This window comes from Bombus affinis, chromosome 10 (genome assembly GCF_024516045.1).
Source record: "Bombus affinis isolate iyBomAffi1 chromosome 10, iyBomAffi1.2, whole genome shotgun sequence".
NCBI lineage: Eukaryota > Metazoa > Arthropoda > Insecta > Hymenoptera > Apidae > Bombus > Bombus affinis.
In genome coordinates, this window is record NC_066353.1 from 3,615,593 (window position 1) to 3,642,637 (window position 27,045).

The 27,045-nt window shown below is 36.7% G+C and overlaps 2 protein-coding genes across 10 annotated transcripts in view; one reads left to right on the forward strand and one right to left on the reverse strand.

Annotated features, from left to right (window-relative positions):
• Nucleotides 1-167: 167 nt before the first annotated feature.
• On the forward strand, nt 168-1,818 carry LOC126921477 (upstream stimulatory factor 1-like). The gene is made up of 4 exons (XM_050733139.1): nt 168-366; nt 666-1,044; nt 1,123-1,275; nt 1,583-1,818. Exons 1-4 carry the CDS (start codon nt 329-331, stop codon nt 1,787-1,789), a joined length of 777 nt encoding a protein of 258 aa, XP_050589096.1. The 5' UTR covers nt 168-328; the 3' UTR covers nt 1,790-1,818.
• A 435-nt stretch (nt 1,819-2,253) lies between these two features.
• The window catches only part of LOC126921457 (serine-rich adhesin for platelets), a 134,435-nt gene continuing 109,643 nt past the window's right edge, over nt 2,254-27,045 (reverse strand). For 8 of the 9 annotated variants that reach the window (XM_050733071.1, XM_050733076.1, XM_050733070.1 and 5 more), the window contains 12 exons: nt 20,333-20,460; nt 12,469-12,864; nt 12,080-12,182; nt 11,600-11,788; nt 9,708-9,919; nt 8,272-8,372; nt 6,984-7,300; nt 6,377-6,748; nt 5,924-6,286; nt 5,605-5,818; nt 5,268-5,510; nt 2,254-5,179 (listed from right to left, as the gene is read on the reverse strand). In XM_050733071.1, coding sequence (XP_050589028.1) covers nt 5,040-5,179; nt 5,268-5,510; nt 5,605-5,818; nt 5,924-6,286; nt 6,377-6,748; nt 6,984-7,300; nt 8,272-8,372; nt 9,708-9,919; nt 11,600-11,788; nt 12,080-12,182; nt 12,469-12,864; nt 20,333-20,460 — 2,778 coding nt within the window. In that variant the 3' untranslated portion in view covers nt 2,254-5,039. The remainder of the gene's footprint in view (nt 5,180-5,267; nt 5,511-5,604; nt 5,819-5,923; nt 6,287-6,376; nt 6,749-6,983; nt 7,301-8,271; nt 8,373-9,707; nt 9,920-11,599; nt 11,789-12,079; nt 12,183-12,468; nt 12,865-20,332; nt 20,461-27,045) is intronic. The other variant, XM_050733079.1, reaches the window with a different exon arrangement.

Consider the following 27,045-nt stretch of genomic DNA (forward strand, 5'->3'; position numbering starts at 1 on the left):
TGTTAAAGAGAAATATATCTTATGCTTCTTATAACTAGATAGTCAATAAAATTATTTATAAAAATATTATTTAAATAGTTTGAGTACAATTATTTTTTAAATGTTATACTTTTATTATAAGAATTTGACACTTTGTATTAAATATGATAATATATTTAATATTTTTATATATTTAAATATTTAATATTTAAAATACGTCATTTTACCTACATAATTTTTTGATTTGTGACGCATTGCCTACAGTAAATAGATCGCAGTGCAAGTGCAATGTAATGCATTCTTATGTGGATAAAGTTTTGATTCAAGGTAATTTGATCTGAACATTACAATGGAAGTTTTAAATCATTTTGGCAATATTGATGAAAGGTATGCTTTTTATTGATTTTGTAATTTTGTGAAATGTTTCTTTTTTACCATAATATAATCATAAAAATAAAATAATGACATATTCTTAATAGAATGTTTTTATTGATTTCTATGAACTTAAAAAAGATGTAAAATAATCTATTTTTTGTTAAATATATGAATTTATATTTATGTTTCGTAAAATCAAATGTATATTTTTATACCATATGAAAATTGGAAAACATAAATGTCTAACGTATAAGGTTATTTCATACCACATTTTTCCGTATATGCTTTTGTAAGTATATAATATTTTATAGTGTGGATGAAAATACAATTAGCAATGACAATGTCGGCGTAGTTTTAGAAGAAGCAGAAATAATAGATTGCGACACAGAAATAGAAACCGTCACAGAAGAAGATAATATTCAGTATCAATTATGTGAAGTAAATAGAAATGATAATGCAGTGGCGTACCGTGTGGTACAAGTTAGTGATAATCATACAAATAACACTGAATTATCAATAGCTGCACCTATAAATAATACAGTTCAAGTCTTGACATCACCTATAAATGGTCAGTTCTACGTACTTAGCAATAGTAATGAAGTAGTTACCTCAGAAACTACAAAAACAGTTGCACCACGTGTTAAACTTCAAATAGATAATCCACAAAATATCCTTACTACCATTAAAAAGGTAGAATATTTTATGTGATTTATATCGAATTGAAATTGCTGAATGATATTAATTATTACTCTATATAATATCATATAGAGAGATGAAAGAAGAAGGGTAACACATAATGAAGTTGAAAGACGCCGTAGGGACAAAATAAATAATTGGATTTCAAAATTGGGGAAGCTCTTACCTGAGTGTGAACAAAGTTCAACAGGAGATGGAGATGTAAAAACCAATTTTGAGTTACAGGTAATATAGTATATATTTTTTATACATCTAAGTCCTATATATCATCCACCAGTTTTTTTTTATTATTATTATGGTATTTTAGTTTAAAGTATTAGGTTGTCCAATAAGTCTTTTCGTTTTATAAGGAAATAAAGGATGTACAACATTTTCCGTTTTATAGTATTTTATCGAATTATGTATGATCCATTCTGTTCTATCAAATTAAAGATCACAACGTTCGACAGATTAGGTTTCATGTTTCTATAAAGATGCGTTGTTGTAAAAGACATATGTATGTCTAATACATATTGGTATTTTATGTTTACAGAGTAAAGGAGGAATTTTAGCAAGGGCATGCCAGTACATTACAGAATTACGAGATGTTCAAGAAAGTTTCTCACAAAGTTTAGATGAAAATGCTCAATTGTTAGAAGAAGCTAGAACTCTAAGGCAAGTGGTAAATCAATTGAGGAAAGAGAATTCTGAATTAAAAGCTCAAATTGCAAAAAGTACCACATACATACTAGGTACCTAATTTTCGTGAATACATATAATAAATAGTAATAGATGTGGTCTTTTTTATTAAATATCTTTTCCTTGAGTATGATTTTATTTAAAGTATACTACCTTTAATAGTACTCGCGAAAAGTAATGTGTAGGACATATATATAATTCAGTGCAATAAAATAATAATGATGTAGTAATTATAAAATGTTTATTTACATATATTTAACTGAGTATATATTTATATTTTGAAAACAATTGTAAACATTATGTAATTTCAACTGTACATATCATAAACGATAATTATTTATAACGTGAACAATCGAGCAAAAAGGGTAATTTATTATTAAATCATTAAATTAAATATATAAATATACAAAACATTGTGCTATTAATCAATAATTAATCTTTATCCAAAATTTATATGTTATTCAATTTTAAAGTTCCTTATGGCCTAGAACATGTTGAAGTTTCCGCTAACGAAGAGTTCTACAATATTTACACTTATAAAGTACAATACCTAATTATTTACATGAAACAAAGCGATACATTATTGTATCAGTTTTTTTTTTTTCAAATTTTCGGAAGTGGAACGTTCACGTGCATATTAATAACGCACAATTATAAAATATGGCAATCATCAATATGCACGCGCAACTATTTATGTTAAATATAAGGGAAAATATATGCATTCACATACATATGCAACAGCCTAAACTGTTATTCCTGTAACGCCTAGTAATATTATTGCTTCAAAGCACATCATTTTGACGTTTGTGCAAAGTCTGTTTTAGTATTTTCAGAGTAACAATACAAATTTATTAATTCCTAACTATAGAAAGGATATATATTGAATTATTAATTACTTTACGTGTCTTTAATAAGATATAGTCAATGTAAAGAATAAACCATTGCTATGTTGAAACTCCTTTTTTTTATTTTGTAACTAATGTGTCTTGCGAATATTTGTAATATTACTCTGATAATTTACAGAAGTTTTATTTCTTTATTGATGTTAGTAAAATTCAATGAATGAAAAGTTCTAAATTGTGCAATATGCGATATTATCGTTTCAGCGTTTATAATTAACATATGATATTTCTCTCCTTATGTTTAGTCACATTGGCCATTATAGTTGGTCTTATATAACAATGCTTACAGAGAAATTGCGCTCGAACAAATAAATTTGTCCTATAAAAATAACTCTTAAATGAATTAGGTTCAGCAACAAATGTATCGCTTCTAGTCTAAACATCAATGGTTAATGGTTTCTGTACAGTTGAGTAGGAATCTTGCTCTTTCATTTTGTCATCATATTGTCCTCGTCATATAGTAAATACAATGCCAGGAAATAAGCAAAAATATACTTCTGTGTATCGTTTATGTTTTACAAGTATTTTCTTCTTCTTTTTTCTGCAAAATTGCGATCGAAGATAGAATAACAATTATTTTTTTTTTATGAACGTATATTTCGAAAAATATATATGCATTAAGATGATGAAAAGTGTCAGGAACGAACAAAAAAATATTTAGTGAACATATTGGCAGTGTTGAAAACTTTCACAATTGATGGATCAGCTTTTTTGAAACGTTAATTGAATTGTACTCGATAAAGAATTACAGTGTGCACGTTTCCATTATTTTTTACATACAAAACACAGAGGTTTTTGCTGACTGGCTTTCATCGTAATATTCTCGCAACATTTTTCTGTACAAGAGTAGAAAAACTTGAAAGATATCTCAGATGATTTTTTTCCCGTTTAGAAACTGCTACAGCAGCAGTAGAAAACAAGCTTGATATGCGAGTATTTACATGTTTAGTGGTACCTATATCATTAATACTGTCGCTCCATATTCGACGTAGAAATATAATTCTCCGTCCATTTACCAAAAATTTAAAACCTTCGTACAAACTACGATGAGTATTATGGTTTACTGCTTTAGATGAAATGACGATAATTTTAGGCAGTAAAAGGGCGTGAAACAAGTTAAGATTCTTTTCTTTTTTTATGATACTATGTACTGTGATACGTTTTGCTTCACTGAGAGAAAATTTCAAGGTATGATATTTGTGTCAACGTTGTTTCTCTTTATTTCAATGTGCATACTAGAGGAGACTATCTAAATGGTTATTAAACCAATAATGCAGTTGGAACGTCTTTCATTCTGCAGTAATAAATATATCTACTTTTAGCGAAATTCTGTTACGCTTTGATTATACTTTTCTCTCAGTGCTACTCTCCGTACCTATTTGCTCAAGCATTTCTCAATCAGTCTTTATTACCATAAAAAAACACGTGGCCACTGCTAATCCATTCATTGCTTACAACGTACAAGCGGTTGCATTCCCATAATGCTAAAGTTTTATCACTGGTGTTTTATGTGATTCCGTGATAAGAGTGACTAGTACTTTCTCTTTAGTACTGCAAAAGCTCGCTATCGGCTTTACACATAATATTCATATATATCTAATAGTAAGTGCATTCATTTTTTTAGTTTATGCAAGCTTTTTTTCTTCAATAATATTTTCTATTTCGTCCCGCCTCGATACTTATCGCTTTGCCTTTAATAGTTCAAACTTTCCGCACGTTATTCTTTTCCATTTTGTAATATTGTTCGTTTCGTCTAAACATTGCTTATATGAATTTATAATTATGCTTAATTAGTAATATTTCTTGCGATTATACTTTGAACAAACAACGGTTATCATTTTTCTGAAAACAACTAAGTGATAATACCTTGTCACTCCGTGATTGCAGTGATCTGTGTGATTGTAAGACGACAGAGCACAGAATCTAGAAGAATCCTCTTCGAGGCAGTGAAATAAATATCGCTAACGATATCGACAAAGTTATACTTCCTTTTTATCGAACTGCGTGTGATTTAAATTAAACGAGAATAACTACATTCAGACCGACGAAAATCGTAGCGTTTTGCTTACCCTTTTAACAGGACGTACCGATGTTGTTGAATCGACAACGACTAAGAGATAAAACTTAACGATTAGATAAATAAAATACCTTCGTTCCATACACGTGACAAGCGCTTGTTATCGTTTGCTTTCGTACAGATTAAAACAAATACGATGTCCGTTTGTTTATTCAAATATTCTTAAATGTCGGAACATTGAAGAAAATCCGAATAAATCTCGATGTGAAGAAATTTTCTGAGAAATGTTTCTTGAACGACAAGTAATTTGTGAATCACGGTTGCGAAGCAACGATTAAGCGCTTCTCGTCAGACTTTCACAAGTCAATGTATGGTACGAAGGTAGGCCTGTCTCAGGACGGCTGAAGTCGCGTGTTTTTCTTGCTGCTACCGAACGTGAACCAAGTGCCAACTTTACGTCCTAACGAGTTTGTGGTGGCTTGCCCAACCATTGTAGGCATTTCGTAAGCCGACTCTCTTTTGTACGTTTTGTCTGTAATTATTCAATTCAGACAATTGTAATAATATCATAAGTTTAAAGTACTTATTGTAAAGGCTCAGACAATAATTATTTTACGTACTGCGAGGTTTAATTGGCGGTCTATTCTGCTGTCTCGTTGCTGCGATCCTAGCTAATTGCCTGGCCGCAGCAGGGAACTCCAATCCGTCATTTCTGTCCTGAGCAACCAGTCTCCTTTCCTCGGTCATGGCTGCCAACCATCGACGCTTTTCTTCCGCTGTGCGACAGCAGAATAACAACCACTTATCTCGAACACAACTGTATACTTTCAAACAATGCCTTACTGTCACACCTAGTTGGTGATCTGTGAACAAACCATTAACAATTTACGATTGAAATATTAAAAATAAAACTAGAACTAGATGATGTATTAATGAGACACGGTTTGAAAAATTTACCTTTCCCATCGGGAACATCGATCACTTCACTCGTGTCGAGATAAATTCGTCCCTTGTACACATAAGTATTTCGCTTTAAGATATCCTTCTTACAATACACTAACTGGTGGTCGAATAGGAAAAGTGTGATATTATTTGTCCACATGCCGGTAGTAACTCTCACAGCTTCTCCTTGATAAATTAATTGTGACGAAACTTCTATGAGATCTTCACCCTATAGTATTAATAAAAGATATTAAAGTATAACACCATCGAAATAAGTGAGAGCTTCGAAATAATATTGTACAAATAAATTTCATTATCTCTCTAGGATTCCTACCTCCCATCCTTCCACCCTTAGTTGCCATGCAGCAAGTTTTTCTAGGCTCTCCATCCGTCTCTTTCTTTCGTTAATCAAAACCGCAACATCTCGCATCGCTTCTAGAGCTTCCTGAATCTTGTGGTAATCTGGATGATCGGTTTTCGTATATTTCAGTAATTCTGCCAATTGGAGTGGATACTTGCATATCCGCTGTACTGGTGTCAATAAATATCCGTCCAAAGGAATTTCTATCAGCCCTCTCATTAACCTGCAGGCTTCGAAGAACTTGCTATAACGATTATGTTGGTATAACTCCTGTAAAGTGGCGGTAGCCATCGGATGACTGTTGCAGTACTCAGAATACATACGAAATCCCGCTCTCTGAAACAATTTTTAATATCATAAAATTAAAGCAAACATTGCTATTGAAATAAATATCTAATGGATATTAAATAATTTTGATGTCCTTACATGATTTAGAAAACATTCACCGACGCAGCTCTTGTATGGAGCACTCCAGTCGATTCTAGTTTCCAGATCCTTCAAGAATTCAGATTGGAAGTCCAACAGCTCCTCGAGATTGATGAAAATCGTTTCTATCTGCTCGTCTGTAAACATATCCGTACGCCGTCGACATTCGGCTATGTAACCCTCCGCAACATCCCTCAGTATTTTAACGAAATCCCTTTCGGTTTGAACTAGTTCACGAACTACGCTCGTTCTGACTTGTTCATTTGATAACAGCGAAACACTGGTACGTCTTCTTAGTTGCGAATTTGACGCGCCTCCAGAGGCCATCGCCGCCAAACAATCCTCGACAGTATCTTCTTGGCTTACGCGTAACTGAAGACATAAAGTTCAATACAAATCATTGTAATTCCACAGTCATTTTGATTCATGAATGAATCGAAAAAAGTTATAACTTTCGCTAATAAGTATACATAATTACTTGTAAAATTTTGCTTTATTTTTTATTTCAGTTAAAATAGTAGTGATTGCTTTAAAGCGAGAAATATTATATTAACCGAAATTTCTGATATTTTTAGTGTAAAGATCTTAAGAAAAATTGGTCATATACCCTAACAAATGCAGCCGGGAACCAGCCATGCTCTCCTCTACAACTGCCCCACCACCAGTCTTTGTCTAGGTTGTCCAAAACTTCGATCACATCGCCAGCACGAAAAGCTAGCTCCTCTGGTTCCATCGCCACGTGGTCCCAAACAGCTTCAGCCAGGATTACAACTTCTTCGTCCATCGTCTGCTCGAAGGATTTCTTTCTGTCCGTCAAAGAGGCGATGGAGGATTCCGAATCAGACATCATTTCATCGTCGGACGTTCCACCTCTTCCATCTTGTTCGTCCTCAGACAGGACGTTTCCACCGGGCAACCTCGCGCCTGATTTTAAACAAAACGACTCTTGTCTTTATCGTGAAAAGAAAAAAACGAGTTCGAGATCCGAGGATCTTTTGTGTTTTGTATCTGTCGATGTGTCAGTATTGTTTTGCTTTCGTTTTGTTGCTTATATCTGTTAACACGAGAGAACAATCGTATACAAAAAATCACCCTGTGTAGGTATCCATCGCAGGCTTGCTGGTGTTGGCAGCAAAAGATTAAAAAATCGTTTATCACGTTTCATGTGAGTAATTAGTCTTCTCGTAGAGCTTTACGAAACATAGTACACGTGGAAATATTTCTTGAATATTTTCGGTAATAAAGAAGATGAAATTCATTTTTCTTAATTATCGAAATGTTTCGTGAAACTCTCTAAGGGTGGTTAATTTCTACTGCACCTTGCAAACATAAGCGTATTCACAGAAAGCAATCCTTACAGAACGAAGATATCAACACGTTTAATACAGGAGTGTTCCGCATTCCTTACTGTTAAGAACTCTTCTTACAGGTGCGTTTTGTTACGACGGCTTTGAGATTTTTACAAAGGGTGCCATGCTAACTTAGAGCACTGCCGGAAATAGTGATCTAGAGAGAAACTGGATATCACTGGAGTAGAGAAAGTGTGCACTAATCTTCGTCAACGGGTTGGCTACCAGTGTGCTTTCATACCAAGCAAACAAGCAATGTGCTCCTCTCCGAAAAAAAAAAAAAAATATAAATGATCACGTATTTTTTAAAAAATAGTATCGATATCCATATCTTCAAAATTAAAAAATTCAGTGTTACAATGTGACAGCATGTCAGTGTGTTAATGTGTAACTATAACAGTTTGCAGTTAATCAAAGTGTATAACGTGAAAGAAAATATTACTTATTTGCTTGGAAGGAAAGAAAGGAAAGTATGTGGTCTACGTTAGAACTCAAACAATATCAACAAGTAAAGTTCGATTTTAATTTGGCAAGTGTTAGCATTACCTGCAGTTTTGGTGCGCATCAAGGGTGATAGCTGATTGATACCCAGTGGTTGACTAAGTGAACGCCTCAAATTTGTCCGAGAACTCCTCCCTTTCGCGTTACTGGGACCAGAATAAGATCGTCGTTAATTTTTCTTTTTAACTGCACATGGTCGGAAAAGGATCAACAAGCTTTGTGTTTACGTAGAAGCATCGATACAACATTCAGCAACGAATTACAATAGGTAAATATATATATATATATACATACGACAAGGTATACATGTGTATACAGAGTGGTTCTGTAAATTATCCTACCTCAAAAAATGCTCGTTTCTTCGTTCTTAAAGTAACGCTTTCTGCTCGTAGATAATGTCTCGTATTTCTTTTATTTTTTTTTTTTTTTTTTTTTGTTTACTGAATTCAATTTTCTGTTATAGACCTATTTTAAATTATTTTGCTACTTTCTCCTAAACTTGATGGTGTATTGCTAACGTTTTACATTTGTATTCATATTTTACATAGGTTTTAGACGTTTAAGTAGTAGATGAGGATCTTTAAGTGGAACCTTCTATCGCTACCACGTTACCATAAAAGTCTGCATTAAAAATGGAAAATCCTTTTACATAAAAAAATAAAAAAAAATAATCGAAAAAGTACGAAAGAACCACTCCGTACATAGTAACGCGTGACAGACCAACTGTTTTACGAGGAAAAATTAAAAGAAAGTGGTTTGTTATAATACCCGTCTACCTACCACTATTCTCCCTCGATTTACTGGAAAGGTTCGAGAATAAAGAATTTAAATTTCGTCAAGGATAATCTTTCAAGGGATTGTTTTGATGATATTGTAATGTCATGCTATGATTCCTTCCGAATTGAACAAAATTTAAAAAAAAAAAGAGGAGAGAAAAAAATAAATAAAAAAAGAAGAGGAAAAGAAACAGCGAATCGTTCAAAGGTAATGCCTGCTCTTTTTTTCAAGAATAGACCATTCAGATTTTCAAACAAGTGACAAACGGAACACCTAGATTTTTCCATGTTTTTTTTTCTGCGTTCACGCACTCGTTGACTAACGGAGAGAATAATATATCCTCGAGTATTTGAAAACCAAGCAATCGCCGTGTACATTCCGGAATACAAATATAAAAATTGTAAACGTTACAGCCCACGTCTCTTTCAACGTATACAATACTGTATTTCAGTTGGATTTTCGTTAGAATCAACATTTACAAAGTTATTGAGGCGTTTCAAATCTGGAAGTGTCCGACCCTGTACGATAATAATAACAAAAGTTTCGAGCGTATCGAAAATAAACAGGGAAATTTCGCCAGCGATTGCGTCAGGTTTGCAGCTCTCTCGTCAGAATTGACCCTCGCTCGCAGTATGGCAAAAAGTCAATGAGGCGTTTGCGATAGGGTGCGAAAGCACGGGACGGATCACGATCATTAAACCCACCTTCTCAGCGTAACGATGTCATGGGAGGAGTGCCTCGGACTGAGTCTAGGAGGCCTCGTCTTGATCGGTGATGGCGTCGAGAGCATCCTGCGGTAATTGTGCGCGTGGCTGTAACCAGACCTCGTATCCCACTGGAGTAACCTCTGACCTCCTAAATCACTGTTCGTTCTGCGTACATGCTGGTGCCTCGACGTGCGGCTCTGAAGATCCGCCTGAAAGTATTACACATCCTTTCGTTAACATCGACTTTTCAACGTTCGAATGATAAGCAACGATGCAGCTCTTCTGGGTGTGTGACGTTAAGCCAGTCTTCCAGAAAATTGCTTGATCATCAAGCTAGCCAAGTGCCGTTTCCATCTCTGCTTACGATTAGATATACACCGTGGAATTTTGTTAATGCACAAACACCAATAAATTTTAGCATTTTCAGTTACGTTCACAGCGTGGAAGTTTATGTACTCGTGGTAGATACATTAGTAGCCAAATTTGTGGATTAGGATGCACACAGTGATGTTAGAAAAGAGGTGCCATATTATTGGTGTCACGCTCGTCGAATTAGATCCACGTTACATTTATTATTCAAATTTTTATGTTCTACTATTTACCTGTGTTTCGCGTCGGTCAAAAAAACTTTTAAACGCTTTTAGCCCAATTTTGGATCCCATAAAGCTTAAATTTCACTGTGAACAGACACGTTAACGGGTTCATATCTTTGACACGTCTTTGTTATATACGACCACACAGGCAAAAACACGGTGACGAAAGCAAACAGCGATGACTCGACTTTCGTCCATGATTCCATAAATCGTGTTCGGACGGGTGCTCGGTCCGATATCAACTAACCAGGAGTGTGCTTCCTCTCCTCGTATCCTGGCCAACGCGATATAGTCTATGACTGCGTATCAGTGACTGCCGGTGATCTGTACGAGCGTGGCTAAACCGTACACAAACGTGAGTAATGCGAGTTATTGTGTCAAAGGAAACAGTCATATGTGTCGCCTGATAATGGTTACAAATGTGCGACTCTCTCAATAGCAATTATACACGACCGACCAGGCAAGAAATGGGAGAAGAAGGATGGGCGTCGATAAAGATGATGTGACACGAGGACTAGAATTGCACACGAATCAAATAAAAGCAGTAAAAACGTACATATGCAACATCCACGACAAATGGATTGTTTTCACGCCATCGAAAGCAAAAGCGTTTGTCTTCGGAATCTTCGTTTCTTGGTATCATACCCATACAATTGTTATATGGAATTAATTGTTCACAGTCGAATAAAGTTATAATGGAGAGAGTGTTTCGTATTTGAAAGATTAAATAAGAACAGTAAAAAAGAGTTGTCGATCGAAATGTTTCTGGACCCAAATACAAAGGAACGATGCGAATAACGCCATTGCGATCTTATAGTACCGATATTTTATGATCTGGTTAGCTTTATATTTCTAACGAAATGATGCAATATATACGAGAGTACGATTCCACTATGGAAAATGTAATCCTAGTGCAGGCGAGAAACACGACGTCCCGTCGTTGCAATTCCATGACAGTGATGTTGTGCAATTGTACGGTATCTTTATATTTCTCGTAGCAGGATCACACGCTCGTATGTATTGCAACATTAAAAATATAATTCTACAGCGGTCCTATATAATCGCATAGGGTCATCACGAGATCGCAACGAGGTCGTGTCGCTTTTCTGCACCAGATATGGTGCACAAAAGTATATACAAAACACTTTCTAGTTTGCGGTGCTCCTATTTAGTCAACGACGTTAAGCACAGATACAGCGATGACGAACAACTTCTCGTGCGGTTGGCGGTTGTTAATAATTAATACGAAGATTGGACGTAGCAGGGCAAACGGGGGCAAAGAACGATAGTCTTTACCTTAAATTTGTCGATCAGTATCTGGTTGATGAGCTCGGACTGGGGTCGTGATTTGTCAGCGACTCGCCTACGAAGGGCTGGAGGGCTGTCCGTCTCGTCTTGGACGTCCGTATCGTGGGACTCGGAGCTATCACCACCCCCCATCATTCCACCACCACCACCCCCAGTCAATGCTCCACCAGATACCATCTATATCGTTTACAATTTATTTCGTTACTCATCGAATCTACGCTGGATATGTTTCTTATTTTCCGATACAGAGAGTCCATCGACTGGCGTGACGCTTCATAGGAAAATGAATTTTCTAAAACGGGACTAGTTGCATGGATGGTTGTATCGATGTACACTAATATCCTCCAGGCAGGGAAGATTCAAGGAAATGCTGTGCATCTCGTTAGTTTCGCTAATTTGAAATTTAGATCTCTTCTCCTACGAACTAAAGTACAAACACGTTTTATCCACGATTCGCTGTTTTCTTACCTCGATTTGTATTCCACTATCTCCGCTGTTGCATTTCGCGTTTCTGGCAGCTTTGCTGCCCTTTTTTCTCTCCTTACTGCTTCTCCATACAAGAGGGCCAAACCTGTGACGAAGATTTAATACTTATTTATTTTTATTCAAATTGAGAATGGAATTTTTTATTTGCAAGGATTTAATTTTCTTACGAAATAGAAATAATGATTTCTTCTATGTGGATTTCTATGCAAATCTATATTTTTATAAACAAAACTGACGAAATACAACTTAAGTAGAGATTTACTTATATATTGAAAGTTACAACGACAACTTTACTTTAAATGTTTCATATATCTTCGAATTTTTGATAAATGCATAAAAGTTCGCAATTTAAAAATGACAATCGGACTAACCGGAATTTCTGGTCATTATTGGTGTCTTCTTTGTGTTGAGGGGTCTGTTCCGTGACAATCGGCGGTTCCCTTTCCTCCTCCTCGTCCAGAGGTCCGGATCCATCGTTATCTTCGGCCGGGCATTCGCTTTCGTTGCTCTCCTTGCTGCCCTTTTTGTGGAACCTCAAGGAGAAGCTCTTTCTGAATTTCTGCAAAACGCTCTCTTGCTGGCTCTGCGTGCTCGAACGAGGAGGATTCTGGGTCCCGGAAGCGGTCACAAGATTGGCACTTAAGTTAGAGGGCTGCTCTTGAAGACGCGAGTGGGAGACCAAGGGAATTGTCGCCTCCGCCAGAGGATGCTCCGTTGTTACGTGACCTGTTGTACCCTCATCCTCTTCGTCTCCCGACCACTGTCGACTGTTCGGAAAATAACAAAATCGAACTTTCAGTACTTGTAGATAGACGTATTTTACGTAAAAATATTATTCCTCAAATCTAATCGAAACGGCTAAAGTTGATATGCGAATGATGGGAAGCTAGTTTAATCTAACTTCAGCAATTACTTGATTAAATATTAAACGTAAAATATCAATGCAAATTATATTTTGTTTAAAAATTCCTTTGTTAAGAAGATTTGTGGTATAACACGTTTGAAAATGGCATCACCGAAGCCCACAGGGACATAGAATCTGATTTCAAATTATATTATAAAATTATATTATTATTATGAATTATTATTACGAAATTATATTATAATTTATTTCTTCAAATTCAAGTCCGTCGTAGTCCGTATCGTTACATTGTTGCGATCCATTGCGGATGGGTTAACCGAGGAAAATGTAAATCCATACATCAACTCTGACCTCTTTCTATAGAAAATATTCTAACCATATCGAAAAAGAAATAAAATAGAATCGCATGCATCAAAGGAAGGAGTATCTGATGATTTCTCTAAACTCCAAAGAATCAATCAATTCAACATACACTTTGTCGTAACGAAAAGAAAAGATTACGAGCTGAGATTACGAATAAGATTCTCGAGCTGCTGGCACGCATACATAGGAATTAATAGGTGTGAGCAGCGATTGTTTCGATTATTCGTTTAATCAATGGCCCATTGTGATCGCGAGAGGAAAATAATTTACGGGCCCTAGGAAACTCAACCACCGTTTCTTCCCGCGGCGCAGAGGCTGCGGCAAATACGGGTCGTAAAACTGATAGATCACGAAGGTGCGCACGGCAATTTATGCGGCTGAACATCGAGCACGGCAGCTGACCAGGTGTCTACACAAGGCTGTATAACGGAAACGATACCGTCGCGAGTAGCCTCCTCTGCGTATGTCGCTTCTGGAGAACGGAAACCTGCGGCTTCCAAATATTTCGAAATTTTCGCGAATCACAAGTGTATCGCGTTCCCATACTTTCTCAAAGTATGACGTATTACGTATCATTTTCGTGGAACGCTGATTCGTTCTATATCGAGAAACTGCACTACCGTTCGTTGCTTATTTAAAAAGCGCGTACCATTATTTTGCCGCAAGTATCTTTATTTTATTTCAAAACACGAAAAAGTTTTGTGAAAATAGTAAATGATTTTATACAAAACGAATATTACTGTGAAAAGTTCTTCTTTTGATTTGAAATGACCGAGACTATTGATACGACTTTTAACGAAACTATCGAACCGAGTAAAACATTACTCGGCGACTGTGCTACTTGAAGACGTTATTAATTAAGAGTTATTCATATAATCACATATAATCATGAAAATCAGATTCTCGAATTTGTTTTTAAAACGTCTCTCGTTTTACGTAATGGAAGATATGTGATTCCTGTTTGGAATGAGATCGGTTCTGGAGAAATACGATCGAGAAAAAAAAAAACATTCTTCTCTTTTTTTGTATTTCCGAAAGTAAAAGATAACTACGTAGACGTGTTTCGTGTTTTGCGTTCTCTTTCGAAAATGATGAAATTTCTGAGTCATTATTTTTGTCCTTCGCGAGTTAATTACGCGCCCGCAAAACATATTTTTTTCTTTTACGTCGCAAACGTAAAGAAAGTGAATTAACGTTACCAAGTTGTAGTTGCTAGAATCAACGATACTCTTTCGTGTTCGCGGTTTTTCTAAGTCAGATTAATAGGATAACATGCTGCAGCGTCACGTACCACATCATCGAGAGGATTCTATTCTCTTCCAGGTTAACGTTTATCCGATGTATTTTATTATTTTTTGCTTGATCAACATTTTACGTCCACGGTCTCGTCACGTTTCTCCCTCTACTCTCTGAAACTTCTCGCGATGAAAACACGAGCACTTTTTACACTGTTCGAAAACACATTAAACTGAAAATATTCACGCATAACCGACGCCGGTATCCTGTTTGTTATGATAAAAAGTTTGTTTTAAAAAATTTGGTGCAAATTTATCACTTCTTAGAAGAAAAAAGAAAGAAAAAAAAAAGGGGGAACAAAAATATTCTCTCCTTCACAGTTCTCTATTTATACGATTCAAGCCTGGATAATAAAATCCTCGAGATTATTCGACGCACGAAAAACCACTTGCAACCACTTTTAGACAGGAAATGCGTCGAGTGACGGTGTAGAGGCGACTAAAACCTTCGGCCAGTACACCAAACCACCATCATATGCATGTACACGTTCGTGTCTCGTGCTGCGCTCGCAGGCCTATACAATCCGTGGCATAAAGATATTCACGGAAATCGTTCTTCCTGTACGCTAGAATTTTTATTTCACGACAAAAGCCTACCGCCGTTGTTCCGAGGTTCCAACGAGGAACCGTCACTTGTTGATCGGCTGCGATATAATTACGAGCACGCACATTCTCCTTTATAATCCGTCCTCTTCTTTACAATGAACGAGTTACACTTGGATTACAAAGCTCATAAAGTCAATGTCTAAAAAAGCAAATCTACGAGAAACTTCAATCACTCAAACGCACTCAAGACACAATCACCAAAGCGAGCAACACGATTCTTACGGTTGTTCGATCAAGGGTAGAAATTGCAGCGAAAAGTTCGAATGTCTTGGTAAAAGCATCGGATACATTTGTACGATAGCAATTGGTTTCGTGGAGTCACAGAAGAGGTATTGTACGCGAAAATACAAGGCTCACACTCGAAATAAGAAAATTGATCGAAACTACTTTGGCCCACGAGGAAGTGCATTGAACGACGAGCTGCGGCCGACTGAAGGCTCCGGCAGCCACACAAATCCAGTCTCACGTGTGTCCCACGTGCCTTTGTGTGTGTACACGTGCATGCGTGTAAGGTTTGTGTGCCAGTGCACCTCGTGAACTCTTCCGAGAACAGATTTCAAGGGTCGCTTCAGGTATACCGACACGCCGAGGGGTTGCTCGTTTTCCCCCACCACGTTTTACACGCTGTTTTTTTTCACTTCTCCTTTCATTCCGTTCCACCCTCGCTTTTCGTTCCTTTTTTCCTTCTTTCTCTCTCTCTCTCTCTCTCTCTCTCTCTCTTTCTCTCTCTCTCTCTCTCTCGGCAGAGCGAACTGTGGACGGAAGAGGTGCAGCCAAGAAGTGCCATCGTTAGTCTCCACAAAAGGTACTATTTATCCATTGTAGTGACAGTGGGCCGCTGGATTCTCTTTCGTCTTCTTTTTAATCGCCAGAATTTTTACTGTCCTATCATAAATGCGCCGCCTTCCACGTACAAATTTGACACGCCGCGCCGCGCCGCGCCAAATCTCTGACTCTTTGAGGATTCTGCTAGTCTCCGTTGTCCTCCCCTGCTCCTCCTTTTGTTCACAGAGCAAATCGGTATACTGCAATCTTCCTGTGTCTGCCATGGTTCAGAGAAACTGTGTCGATCCGGTGGTCCGTTTTTGTTCTTCCCTTTGCGCATTTAAAAAGTTTCCGGCAGAGGGAAGGGCAACACATTTTTCAATCGCAGATACTGTGAAAACTGTAGTAGCTCTATGTTCCTTTTTCGAGCGTTTCTCGGATTTTCTAGTATTTTCTAATCGACAACGTTCGAAGACGTCGTTTAACACTAGAACTATTAATGACTGAAAAAAATCGAAGTGAAATATACATTTGTAAATTGAAAGTCATTGAAACATCTAAAAATATGACAAAGTAAATTGAAAAAATGTCTGCGAAGAATTTCTAGAAAGTTGTATTCCTCTGTTAGTTCTATTGTTAAAGTAACTCGAGGTACGTTGGAATTCTTTGTAGGTAGGTCAGACAAAAATTTGTAAAAAAATTTCGCTAAGGGGAAACTTGGAAATATTGGTCACGTTCGTAATGTTATCGTTTTTCATGAGGTACCGGTCTGTCGACAAACTCTTCTATCGTTTTCTCGACTATGTGACTTCTGTGTAGCGAAGGCACGTGGAACATGGAACAAACGATAACTTTCCTTTTTATCGATTTGTGTTCAAATCTAGTACCGGTACGTGTAGGTGGAGTACACTCGATTTTTGTAAGTATCACGTAGGCGTTTAAATCAGCTCGGTACTGTTTTCACGAGAAACCAATAGATAGTTAATTTGTTCGATCATCGATCATTTATAAATTTCTCCTCGATCCCTTTGATCTCTCGAAGACGATGTAACCGTATGTAGACTGGAACGAATCGCTTGTAGATCTTTGGGTAACGGATCTTTAAGCATTTTATTATAATGAAAATTTTCTTACAGATCGAAGTGATACGAAAACTTGCAACTTGTGCCCTCTATATAGATCGTTCCTCGTAGAGAAATTTTTATACGAGTTGCAAATTTTTCTAGAGAGATATTAATAAAGAAAATTTTATCAGTTTTTATATGGTTAAAGGAAGTTAGAAAGTTTTCGATGTTCGTGAAAGATAAGGCTAAGTTCTTTTGTTAATGGGCCATAAGATGGACTGAGAATTAAAAAATATAAAAACTTAATATCCACCGTTAAAGCTTCGTAAAAAATACCGTCGATATTACAAAATAATTCGAAGGATGGATTTATACGATTTTTAAACAAAAGGATTTTTAAGGAGAGACAAGTTTGAATTTTTAAATTTGAAACGTTGTATTTAGATTCTGATTCAAATCCTCAGACTTTTAATTATACGTAACTTTATCTGAAATTCTGCAAGCATTCATTTTATTTTCACATTGTCAACTTCAAAAATCAAATCGAAGATAAAGTTGCTAATTACAGAACGAAATTTTATCGGATTTCTGGAACTTTTAATTAAATTTCCTCTTGGCAGGATATTTTTCTTTAAACTCGTTCTGTTGTCTTGGAATTCAAATTTTTAAATACAAAACATTTACGCGCAATTGAGAATTAGTTTGCAGCGTCAAATAGAGCGTAAGTGGAAGGCAAGTGACTCAGGCGAGTCATGAATGCAGAACTTGTCGTTCTCCAAAACTTCGAATCAGAATAATGCCGGGCTGCGTCTCATTGTCGAGGCTACCAAGTTGAGAGAACTTTCGAAGCGAAGAAAATTAGCGTTCCGATAAATTGTTATCGCTTCGATAAAACTACCACCAGATTTTACCATTAGAGGCTCTTTGATCGAACTAATAACAAAGGGATCCTACGATTTTTCTTATAAATTCTAACACATTTAAGAAAAAAAGCAACGCGATGGTAGAAACTTAGCAATATGCGAAAGAATTTTCTCATAAAAAAGATCTCTAGCAGAAATTTCAGAACATAACACAAGTATTCCGTGTATAAAACGATACTCTTACAATATGGATTAGTTTTAACACAGTTTGAGTATCCGGGAAATTCCCGCACAACATGGTTTGCTTTAACACGGTTCGAGAACTGGAGAAAACTCCGATAAAAAAAGGCACGTGATGGGAATTTTTAAACGTCATTTACTATTCTTTATTCGAGCAAGTGTGTTTGTTTGTGTTTTGTCCCAACTTACCATACGGAATTTTGGAATATTGACGTATTTAATTCATTTTTAGTTCGTGGAATATTAAGCCTTTGCGCTCAAAAATTTTGTTCGCTAGAGACAGGTAGCAAGTCAGAGCTTCCCTGACAAAAAAATCGATGACATTCTTTATAACTAACATAAATGATGTTAACATGTAAAACTCTTAATTAATTATTAATTTTTTTTATAAACATACTTCTAATAAAATTTGATAAACATATCTCTTATCAGAAACAGTATATATTTGTTAATTTAATAATAAGAAGAATATTTCGTTAATTGTTGGAACCTAATCTCTACTTTTATGTTAGTTTTTTATTTCGTATAACACGAATTCGCATAACAAGGCATTTTGTCGGAACCTAACTAGGAAACGTGTTATACGAGGGTTACCTGTACAGACGAAACACGCTACAGTGATTACAAAAAAGAATTTCCTCTAAATTAAACATAATTAGCGTATAAAATCAAGAAACACGACGATGTAACGGCTATTTTCGAACAATTTGCAGCAAAGGGTTACTCGTGAAATATTAACGGGGCTATTTTGGAGCGAAACAGACCGGCAGCAAATATACGCTTCCGTGAAACTAAAGAGGATGTCGCGAGAGATTTTCTATTCAGTTGGTAATTAGAGCAACGACCGGATGAATGTTCGTCCAGGTACAAAGTCGATAGAACAGAGCCGGGTCATTCGAAGTAACGTCTTTATTCTTGCCTCGACAAACAACCCCGGCTGCGAGACACGCTGAAGGGATCAAGAGGTCATGATGGAAAGCTGGAAAGCAAGAGGAGGCACTTCAAACGAACCTGGATGCGATCAACCCGCCACCTTTGATCTATGCTCCGCTCTTCGATCAACTGTTTTTTAAAACCGTTTTTACCTCTCGACGTTGTCGATAATCAAGCAAAGTGGAAATCGCTGGTTGTTCATTTTTCATTCCTTCATTGATTATACCGTATTTTGTATAAATACTATAAAAATTCTGTTGTACCATGTTTTGTAATAATAAACGTAATAGTAATAATCTTATGATGAATAATTATTGTTCTTTTTCTGTACGAAATATAAAATTCATTGGAGTTGTTGCTTTAAGAAATTCTTTGTTTGTAATTTATTATCGCGTTCTTCTTTGAAGAGCGACGCTTGATTCTTTTACCTACTTTTTCTAAAGTCAGTCGTGCGTGTTCTCTTAATTTTAAGTATCTACTTTGTTTGCTCTCAAGATTTATAATAGTAATTTACACTGTACTCGTTCATTATATCGCATTATGTTACGAAGATTATGTTACGTTATGTAAAAGGAAGCTGTGGTTCTCAAATGGACACGCATTAAAAGTACATAAATCCGTCGTTTATCGTATTTATATTTGCCTCGCGCGAGGAAAGCCAACTTCAATATTTACCTGTACAATATTTTTCGTCCGATGCAAACAATGCTTCCTGAAACAGGGAAATACGCGCGCACAGTCTACAAGACACGAAACGGACAGGTTTCGTACTTTATCTGCCGCCTGCCAGCTGTGGCTGCGAGACAAGTTGACAGAGAATGAAAGGATAATACAAGGCATCCTGAATTTTAATTCTACAATAGCAAACTCGATGAAATTTGAGTGAAACTTCTAAAAATTATCTTTTCTTATCCTTCTTTCAATTTATTATTTTTCCAAGTCACGTTCTTTCAATCTATTATTTTATTTTTACACCGTAGAAGACTAATCGTCCTTAAAACCTGTATTGTTGTAAATTACATTGCAATTGTTCCAAAACGAACGATCAGCAACGACGTCGAAAAATAAATAACAAATCAAAGCATCGTTTTCAAATGAAAAATAGTTGGCAGATGCGCGAAACGTAAAGACACAGATGAAAAACAGAGATGTCTCGGGACGTGTCGATAAAATTTTCTCTCAGGTCTCGATGCGTTCAGAGAATCGAATGAATTATAAAAGTCGATTCAAAAATAACAACTCACCTTTCCACATCACGGTCCAAAAGCGCCGGCGTGCTCGACGCTTTGATACGCCTCTGCGCCTTGCTCAGCCCAGGAATTCGTCTCCTCTCCTTTCCAGTGTACGCGTTCGATCGTTGATCGTGCAGCGGCTGCAACGGAAACATAATCGAAATCATTTTACACGCTGGCTCACGCATAATTACGCGGGGGACTCACTCTTTCTCCTTTGAATCAAAGTGTTAGATGCAATGTAACCCGGTGATAACCTCGCGCACGAGAAAGTTGCTCGACCGTCGATCTATTCCCATGATTCGTCACGCACGAATGCTCTCGATCGCTCCTATCTAGACAGGCTTATCGAACCGAGCCTACCATCGAAGAATATTCAACGTCCGACATATATCTCGTTAGTGAATTATTTCGTAAGCAAGCCGTGTCCAATGTTATGTCGACTGTGGGTCACTATGCCTCCATTCACGTTTCCATGCTGAGTCGTTAGTTCCTCTTCTTAAGAATGAATAATAGGATGCGATTCAATAATAAATCGTATTGTGTGTTATTAATCGTTGGATGAGATAACTACGTTAATATCGGAATATTATCCGAATGAAGTTCGATTCCATCGATCGATGCTTTGTAATGGCCTAGGTAGAAAGTAGTTTTTACGGTAAAGATTCTCTATTCATAGCGAGGAATTCTCTAAGTTTGTTAATTATAACGATTACCGTTATTAATCGATTACTTTACAATTCGTATTTTTTACATCAAGCATTACAGTTGTATCCATCGTTTCAAAAAAATAATTACACTGCTTGTCAATAGAATGGATTACAGACTATAACCCCGAAGGATAAAAATCGGTATACTGATGGGATATTATTAACGAAGCTTAGTACTGACAAACTCTGTTAGACCGGTAGAGGATGCTTCCATTAGCAAACGTCACAGTCGAAAATCTGCGTCTGTCAATGATCGCGATGCGATTTCGTGGATTCACGGAAATGAAAAGGGTAAATGGCATAGCGCCACGAAGCTCGTTTGTATCTACGCGATCGTTCCCTGGCGGAAACGATGTTTTACTGATTTAAGATCGAGTTGCTGCGCAACGACGTTTTATTTTCTGTTTTATTGTTTTAATAAAACGGTTAACTGTTTCATCGTTATGCATATGTCAGTTAATTATTGGTTTACGACGCACTAAAAAGAAAGCTATAATTAGGTATATTCATGGTTTAAAGTGCTACCGTTTGATTTACGGTAGCGCAACAAGAAAGTTTGTAAAACCTTTAATGACACGTTATAAATTTAGTAGATTAACTGTAGGCTGCGGAATTAAAATTAGGAAACGTGATTTTTATCGCGGAAAAGTTTTTACCGAGTAACACGTAAACCGTCGATTAAATATTTTTGTATGGAACTTGAGACAAATTATTGCGTAACACTTAATACGAATCTTACATAAATTTTAATGATTTTAGTATTTTATAGCTCTAACAGGTTAGCACTCTTACTATGCGCCTATACACATATATCGTAGCGCAATCCATACATCATTGTCGACCGAGACTGCTCGAGTTCAATTTCAAAACATATAATTTCTGTTCTAGTCTCGTATCACATTCTTCGGTTAAAAACTAGGCTCTGTATTAGTAAGTAAGAACTTTCACTTTCCATACATGCATTATCTGTAAGATTAATATTGCCTCTATTCACAAATTTATGAACGTTTTTCAGCTTTATTATCGTCGTTTTATTTCGAACAGAGATTAAATATTTTTCGTTAATCTATTTATCTACTACGCTTCGTCAAAATCGGTTTACACATCTTGACGGGGTTCTCACGTTAAACATAATGGTCTCCACAATGAAATATAGATGTTAAATCGTTCCACTTGATAGAATTACCAGTGTTCGGTGGAATACTACGAGGTAAAGGAACATCGATCGACGGTATGTCACCTTCCGGTTTCCTAAACGAGCTCGGACCACATTTCTGTTCACGGCGTCGTTTCTATAGCAAAAGAGAGGTCGAGAAGTCACTTGACTCGTCGAGAACAAGCATTGTTCGTGCTAACTGCACAACGAAAGAATTCATTCTCACCAAAATATCTCGATACCATTGTCTGGTCTTCTTAATTACAAATGGTTCCCGCTTCGCTCGATTCTACTTTCGTTTATTACTTTTTTTTATTCGCCACCTCTTTCGTGGACCACTCGTTCGTCGCTTTTTACTTCTCGCAAGGAATTTCGATATGAAATACATTTTTTCGCGTCTCTTTCTCTCGTAATAAAGATGATTCGATTTTCTGATATTTTATTTATTATAAATGTATTGCTATATTGGTCAAATTATCTAGGTCGATAAGTTTCCTTTTTGTTTCGTGAATTCTAATATTTTTAGAGTACAAAACATAACGATGCAAGAAGAGTCCCAGTTCTGAAAACTGTACAGAGAGGAGAGAAAAGTCGGTTAATTGGATTGCTAGATGAACCAAGATCGAGCTATTCAGGTCGTCACTGAAGTAGTTCGTCCTAGGTCTAATATTCGGAAAAAACTGTCGCCTACGATAAAAAACCGCAGTCACGTTTCTTAAGTTCTCTTCAACGTCCTAATTATATACGTACGTACATACGTACGTGTATACAACAAGCAACCGTGGCTAGGCGTTTCTAGTTTGCATGGAAGTCGATCGTAACGGGACAATTTGAAAAGTTGCAAATTTTCCAATTAAAGTTTCGCACGATGCCAAGGATAGACACATTCTAATTCTTCTAAATAGTTACATCAAAGAAACACAGGAGAACGAAAGGTGAGAACCGCGAAAAATGTTTTACAGCGTTGAATATGCATAGGTCGTGCTAGCGTTCGTGCTAACCTTTAATTAAAACTTTTAATTAAGGTCGGCGCGAGAAGTTCGATAGCATCGAACTGCTTTTCTGTCGGTGCTGGGTTTCTTCGGCGTGCCTTTCGTGCTGAAACGAACGAAAAATAAAAGTTCGATCGGTACGATCGAATCGAAAGCAATTCAATCGCGTGTAACATCGCGGACGAAACGGTCTCCTCATGAAAATATTGCATTTTGTCTCCGACACCGTTTTCACGAAGCAACCATTCAAATTCAAATTTGTAAACGTCCGGTCTGGCCAATTCCAATACAAAACGAGTCTGCCAGCCGGAAAATATGCGTTGACAGTATTTGCTACTGTTGTGGGAAGCCACGATATATGATTCAAAATCATGGCTAAAATCTAACTCACTCAATAAAGTCTCATTGACCTAAGTTTAAATTACATCTTCCGCTTTATTTCACCAAGTTAGTGAAAAATAAAAACGGCTTGTTGGTAAAAATATGGAAATCTTTATTGGCCATTATCAAGGCGTTTCATCGTCCTACCATAGTGTTCACTCGTACCACATGTTTAATGCAATACATATTCAGTTCAATAAACGTCGATTAAAACTGATAAATTATGTCATTGTATATTAGCAAATATTGATGAATATTTTATACATTATGATTTAATACGTCCCAAATTGACGGTTAATTTCGTCATTTTTCCAAAATGGAACAGTTATTCTAGATTTATTTCACCTTCAATATTTGCTATATTAAACACATATTCTTTCTTTATTTCCGTCTCTTCTTCCATTATAAATAACGAATTGAAATAGCAACTAACAGTCTGAAAATTGTCCAGACGACTTGATTCGCAGCCTGACAGAATTTTCAATGCACATCAGACCTTAATTAATAGTATTCTGAGAGCATTTGCATGTTCTCGGTGCAGACTTTAACCTACATATACTTCGATCCTATCGTGCCCACGGTACCGATAATTGGAGGTTACCGAGGTCACTGCCGAATTATTCATCTGTACACGATTTTGGCGCAATGGAATGATCCAGACGAATTCTGATCTCTGCTTGATTAGGCATTCAACTAACTTACTCTACCGGAAGAAATTCTGATTTAATAGGTAGGTATACGAGCCAATTGGCGCGCGTTTATTTGTCCGCAAAATCGGATTCCAATGCCTCTCGTTCGTTTTGTCGAAATCGAATAAAATTTAATAAAATCAGTGAGAAAAATTGAAATGGTTTGTAATAGTTATCGAAGTTGTGTGCCGAATCTCGAAGAACGATAAGGAAAATGTTATCTATATAAGCTATATACGATTGATTTTTCGGTGAATAGGGAAAGTTGCTCGAAATCCTCGATGTTGATAGTTCTGCAGATTCATTAAATAAACATCAATCATGAAGAAGTCGTGGAATAATACTAGAAGTGTTAACGTCGCGAAATTATTTTCAAAGAAATATGTCAGACGTTTGATCAGTTAAACATGCGATTCGTAATTTCCTCCTCAGAAGCGTCTGATAATAGAAAGGTAGGATGAATAATGGTTTCGCGCTTATGGCGTCTCAGCCATGAACCTAAATGCACGCTGTCACAGGAATATATGTTATTTGCATAGGTATGGTACCGTTCGATCATTACCTTCGAATGTTCCAATACTCTTGATAACCTGCGTGCTCTTGACGTTTGGCTAACTTCTCTTAATTACTTTTATCTTTCAACCACGATTCTGTCGCTTGTATTTGAAGGAACTTAATTTAAACTGTCTCGGTTGTTTAATATCTCTGATTTGATATATTTTTATATATTTGTAAATATAAAGAAAGAACCGTCAATTTATAGAGAGGACGAGAACATATGTTAGGACCTGCAATCGACGCATAGAACTCATATAAGGAGAATTAGAATTAAATAATTAAACACACGCGTAGATATATAAATAACTATGAAAATAGTATGGCAAAGATAAAGTTTCCATTTGAACAAAAATTCACATTAACTTCGTCAAATGTTTCTACGTCTTTTTCGCAATTGCAAAGAAGAAAGTCTAGGTTTGATTATTCCAGTCCTAAAGAGAGACCGCAATTACGGTTTGCGTATAATTCATAAAGAAAATATAGTCAGGGGAGAGTAAATCTTATTAAATCGCGCAATGTTTCCCACGACCGACTTCTTCTTTCCTTACTTAGAAAAAAAACTACGACTCGTCCCAATTCCTAGAATCGTATCCTGTAACAGGGTTGAAGCTTTTAGTATATTGGATAGCTTAACCAGTGATAAAATCATTCGAACGAGTGTTCTTCTAATTATTTTCACTTTTACGATGTACATTCACGCATATACACGTTTACACAAAGTTGCGTTGGCTATTAATTAAAACAGAAGGAGAAGAAAAAGTGTATCGTCGAGGCAGGCGTTTCGCATGAAAGATCAGAAGACAGAATTTCATTAACTCCTTCAATTACACCTACGTTTGAATTAGAGCGTGTTAATATATACCGATTACATATTGCATTCTAACTGTACGTGTAGCGGCGTATCGTTTCTTGCTACGACATGCATCATTCACATCAACGACATCGCATACCTGCACGTTAACATTACCGGTAACAATGTCGTGTCGAATTGACTGTATCTACCAGGTTTATGCACAGATCACTGTCATATTACGAGACAGGTATTTAGCTGACAATTAGATGTAACCGTGGACACCGCCTTTGAAAGCTGCGTCGCAGATTCCATCAGATTATCTCAATGATTATCTTAATTTCATGGGAATATTCTAATCCACGATTTTACATGGTTTGTTTGTTTATCGAAATCTATCGACTCCTATTTATATCGGAAGATGTCTTCTTGTGGTCTAACAACAAATTAAATAAATTACATCTTTAAAACTATTCACCATTCCACGTTCCTCTTTTAATAACTATCAAAAGCATCGTTCTGTGATCCTACATAATCCTGTACTTTTATATCTACATCAAAAATATTTTATCCTCTCGTCTAGCATTAAAGAGAACAAAAAGCTAATATCTTTAAGGTCACCCTAATTTTTTAGCGCATGTTAAATTTTTAATAAATATTAAAAGCATCGTTCTATGATTCTATGATAAAACATGTAAATATTCTATCTGTTTCTCCAATTCCATATTCTGACATTCATATTAAATAGTATTTTCTTCTCGGCTAATATAGGACACAACAAGAAGAAGGATCACAGTACCATAAATCACTTTCAGAAAACCACCGCCTACACCTTCCTCTCTAAAAAGTATTAAAAGCGCAGCAACTTATCGATTTTGTTCCTATCCCCCCCCCTCCCCATCGCCACGTTTCTTTTCGTTCAAGCAATTTGACCTTCTCGTGGACGGAAAGTTCTACGCGTCACCCTGAGCGTCCCGGATAGCACGTAGAAAAAAGTATCGATCATGGTGGCGCGTGACATATTGTCCCGGAAGGCGGGTGAGTTGCTTTAAAGTCGTGCCACGACGTCGTGTTACGTCCTTGATCCATCGTGGCTCGCATCCGACGGAATACGAAAGAAAAGCTCGAACACGCGACAGAACGACGGGATTTGGTTTGCGATCGGAGATTCGTGTCGGACGGTTTCGGTCTACGGGGACGGGCGCTGCTCGAGTAATCGAGATCCGGAGGATCCAGCAAACCCGCTTTTCGAGCCTGGATATCGACGCGAACACGCCGCATTCCAGATTCGTGCCGCGAGATCGTGGAATTCCCTCGCGAAGATGCAAATCTTAGACACGTTATCGTGGCCGTGACACGACTTCCCGTAGGAGAAGTGGAGAAGCGAGCCTCGCAACGTCTGCTTCGCCGCGCTTTGTCCGTTTCCATCCACCTTCGGTTTCTTGAAAG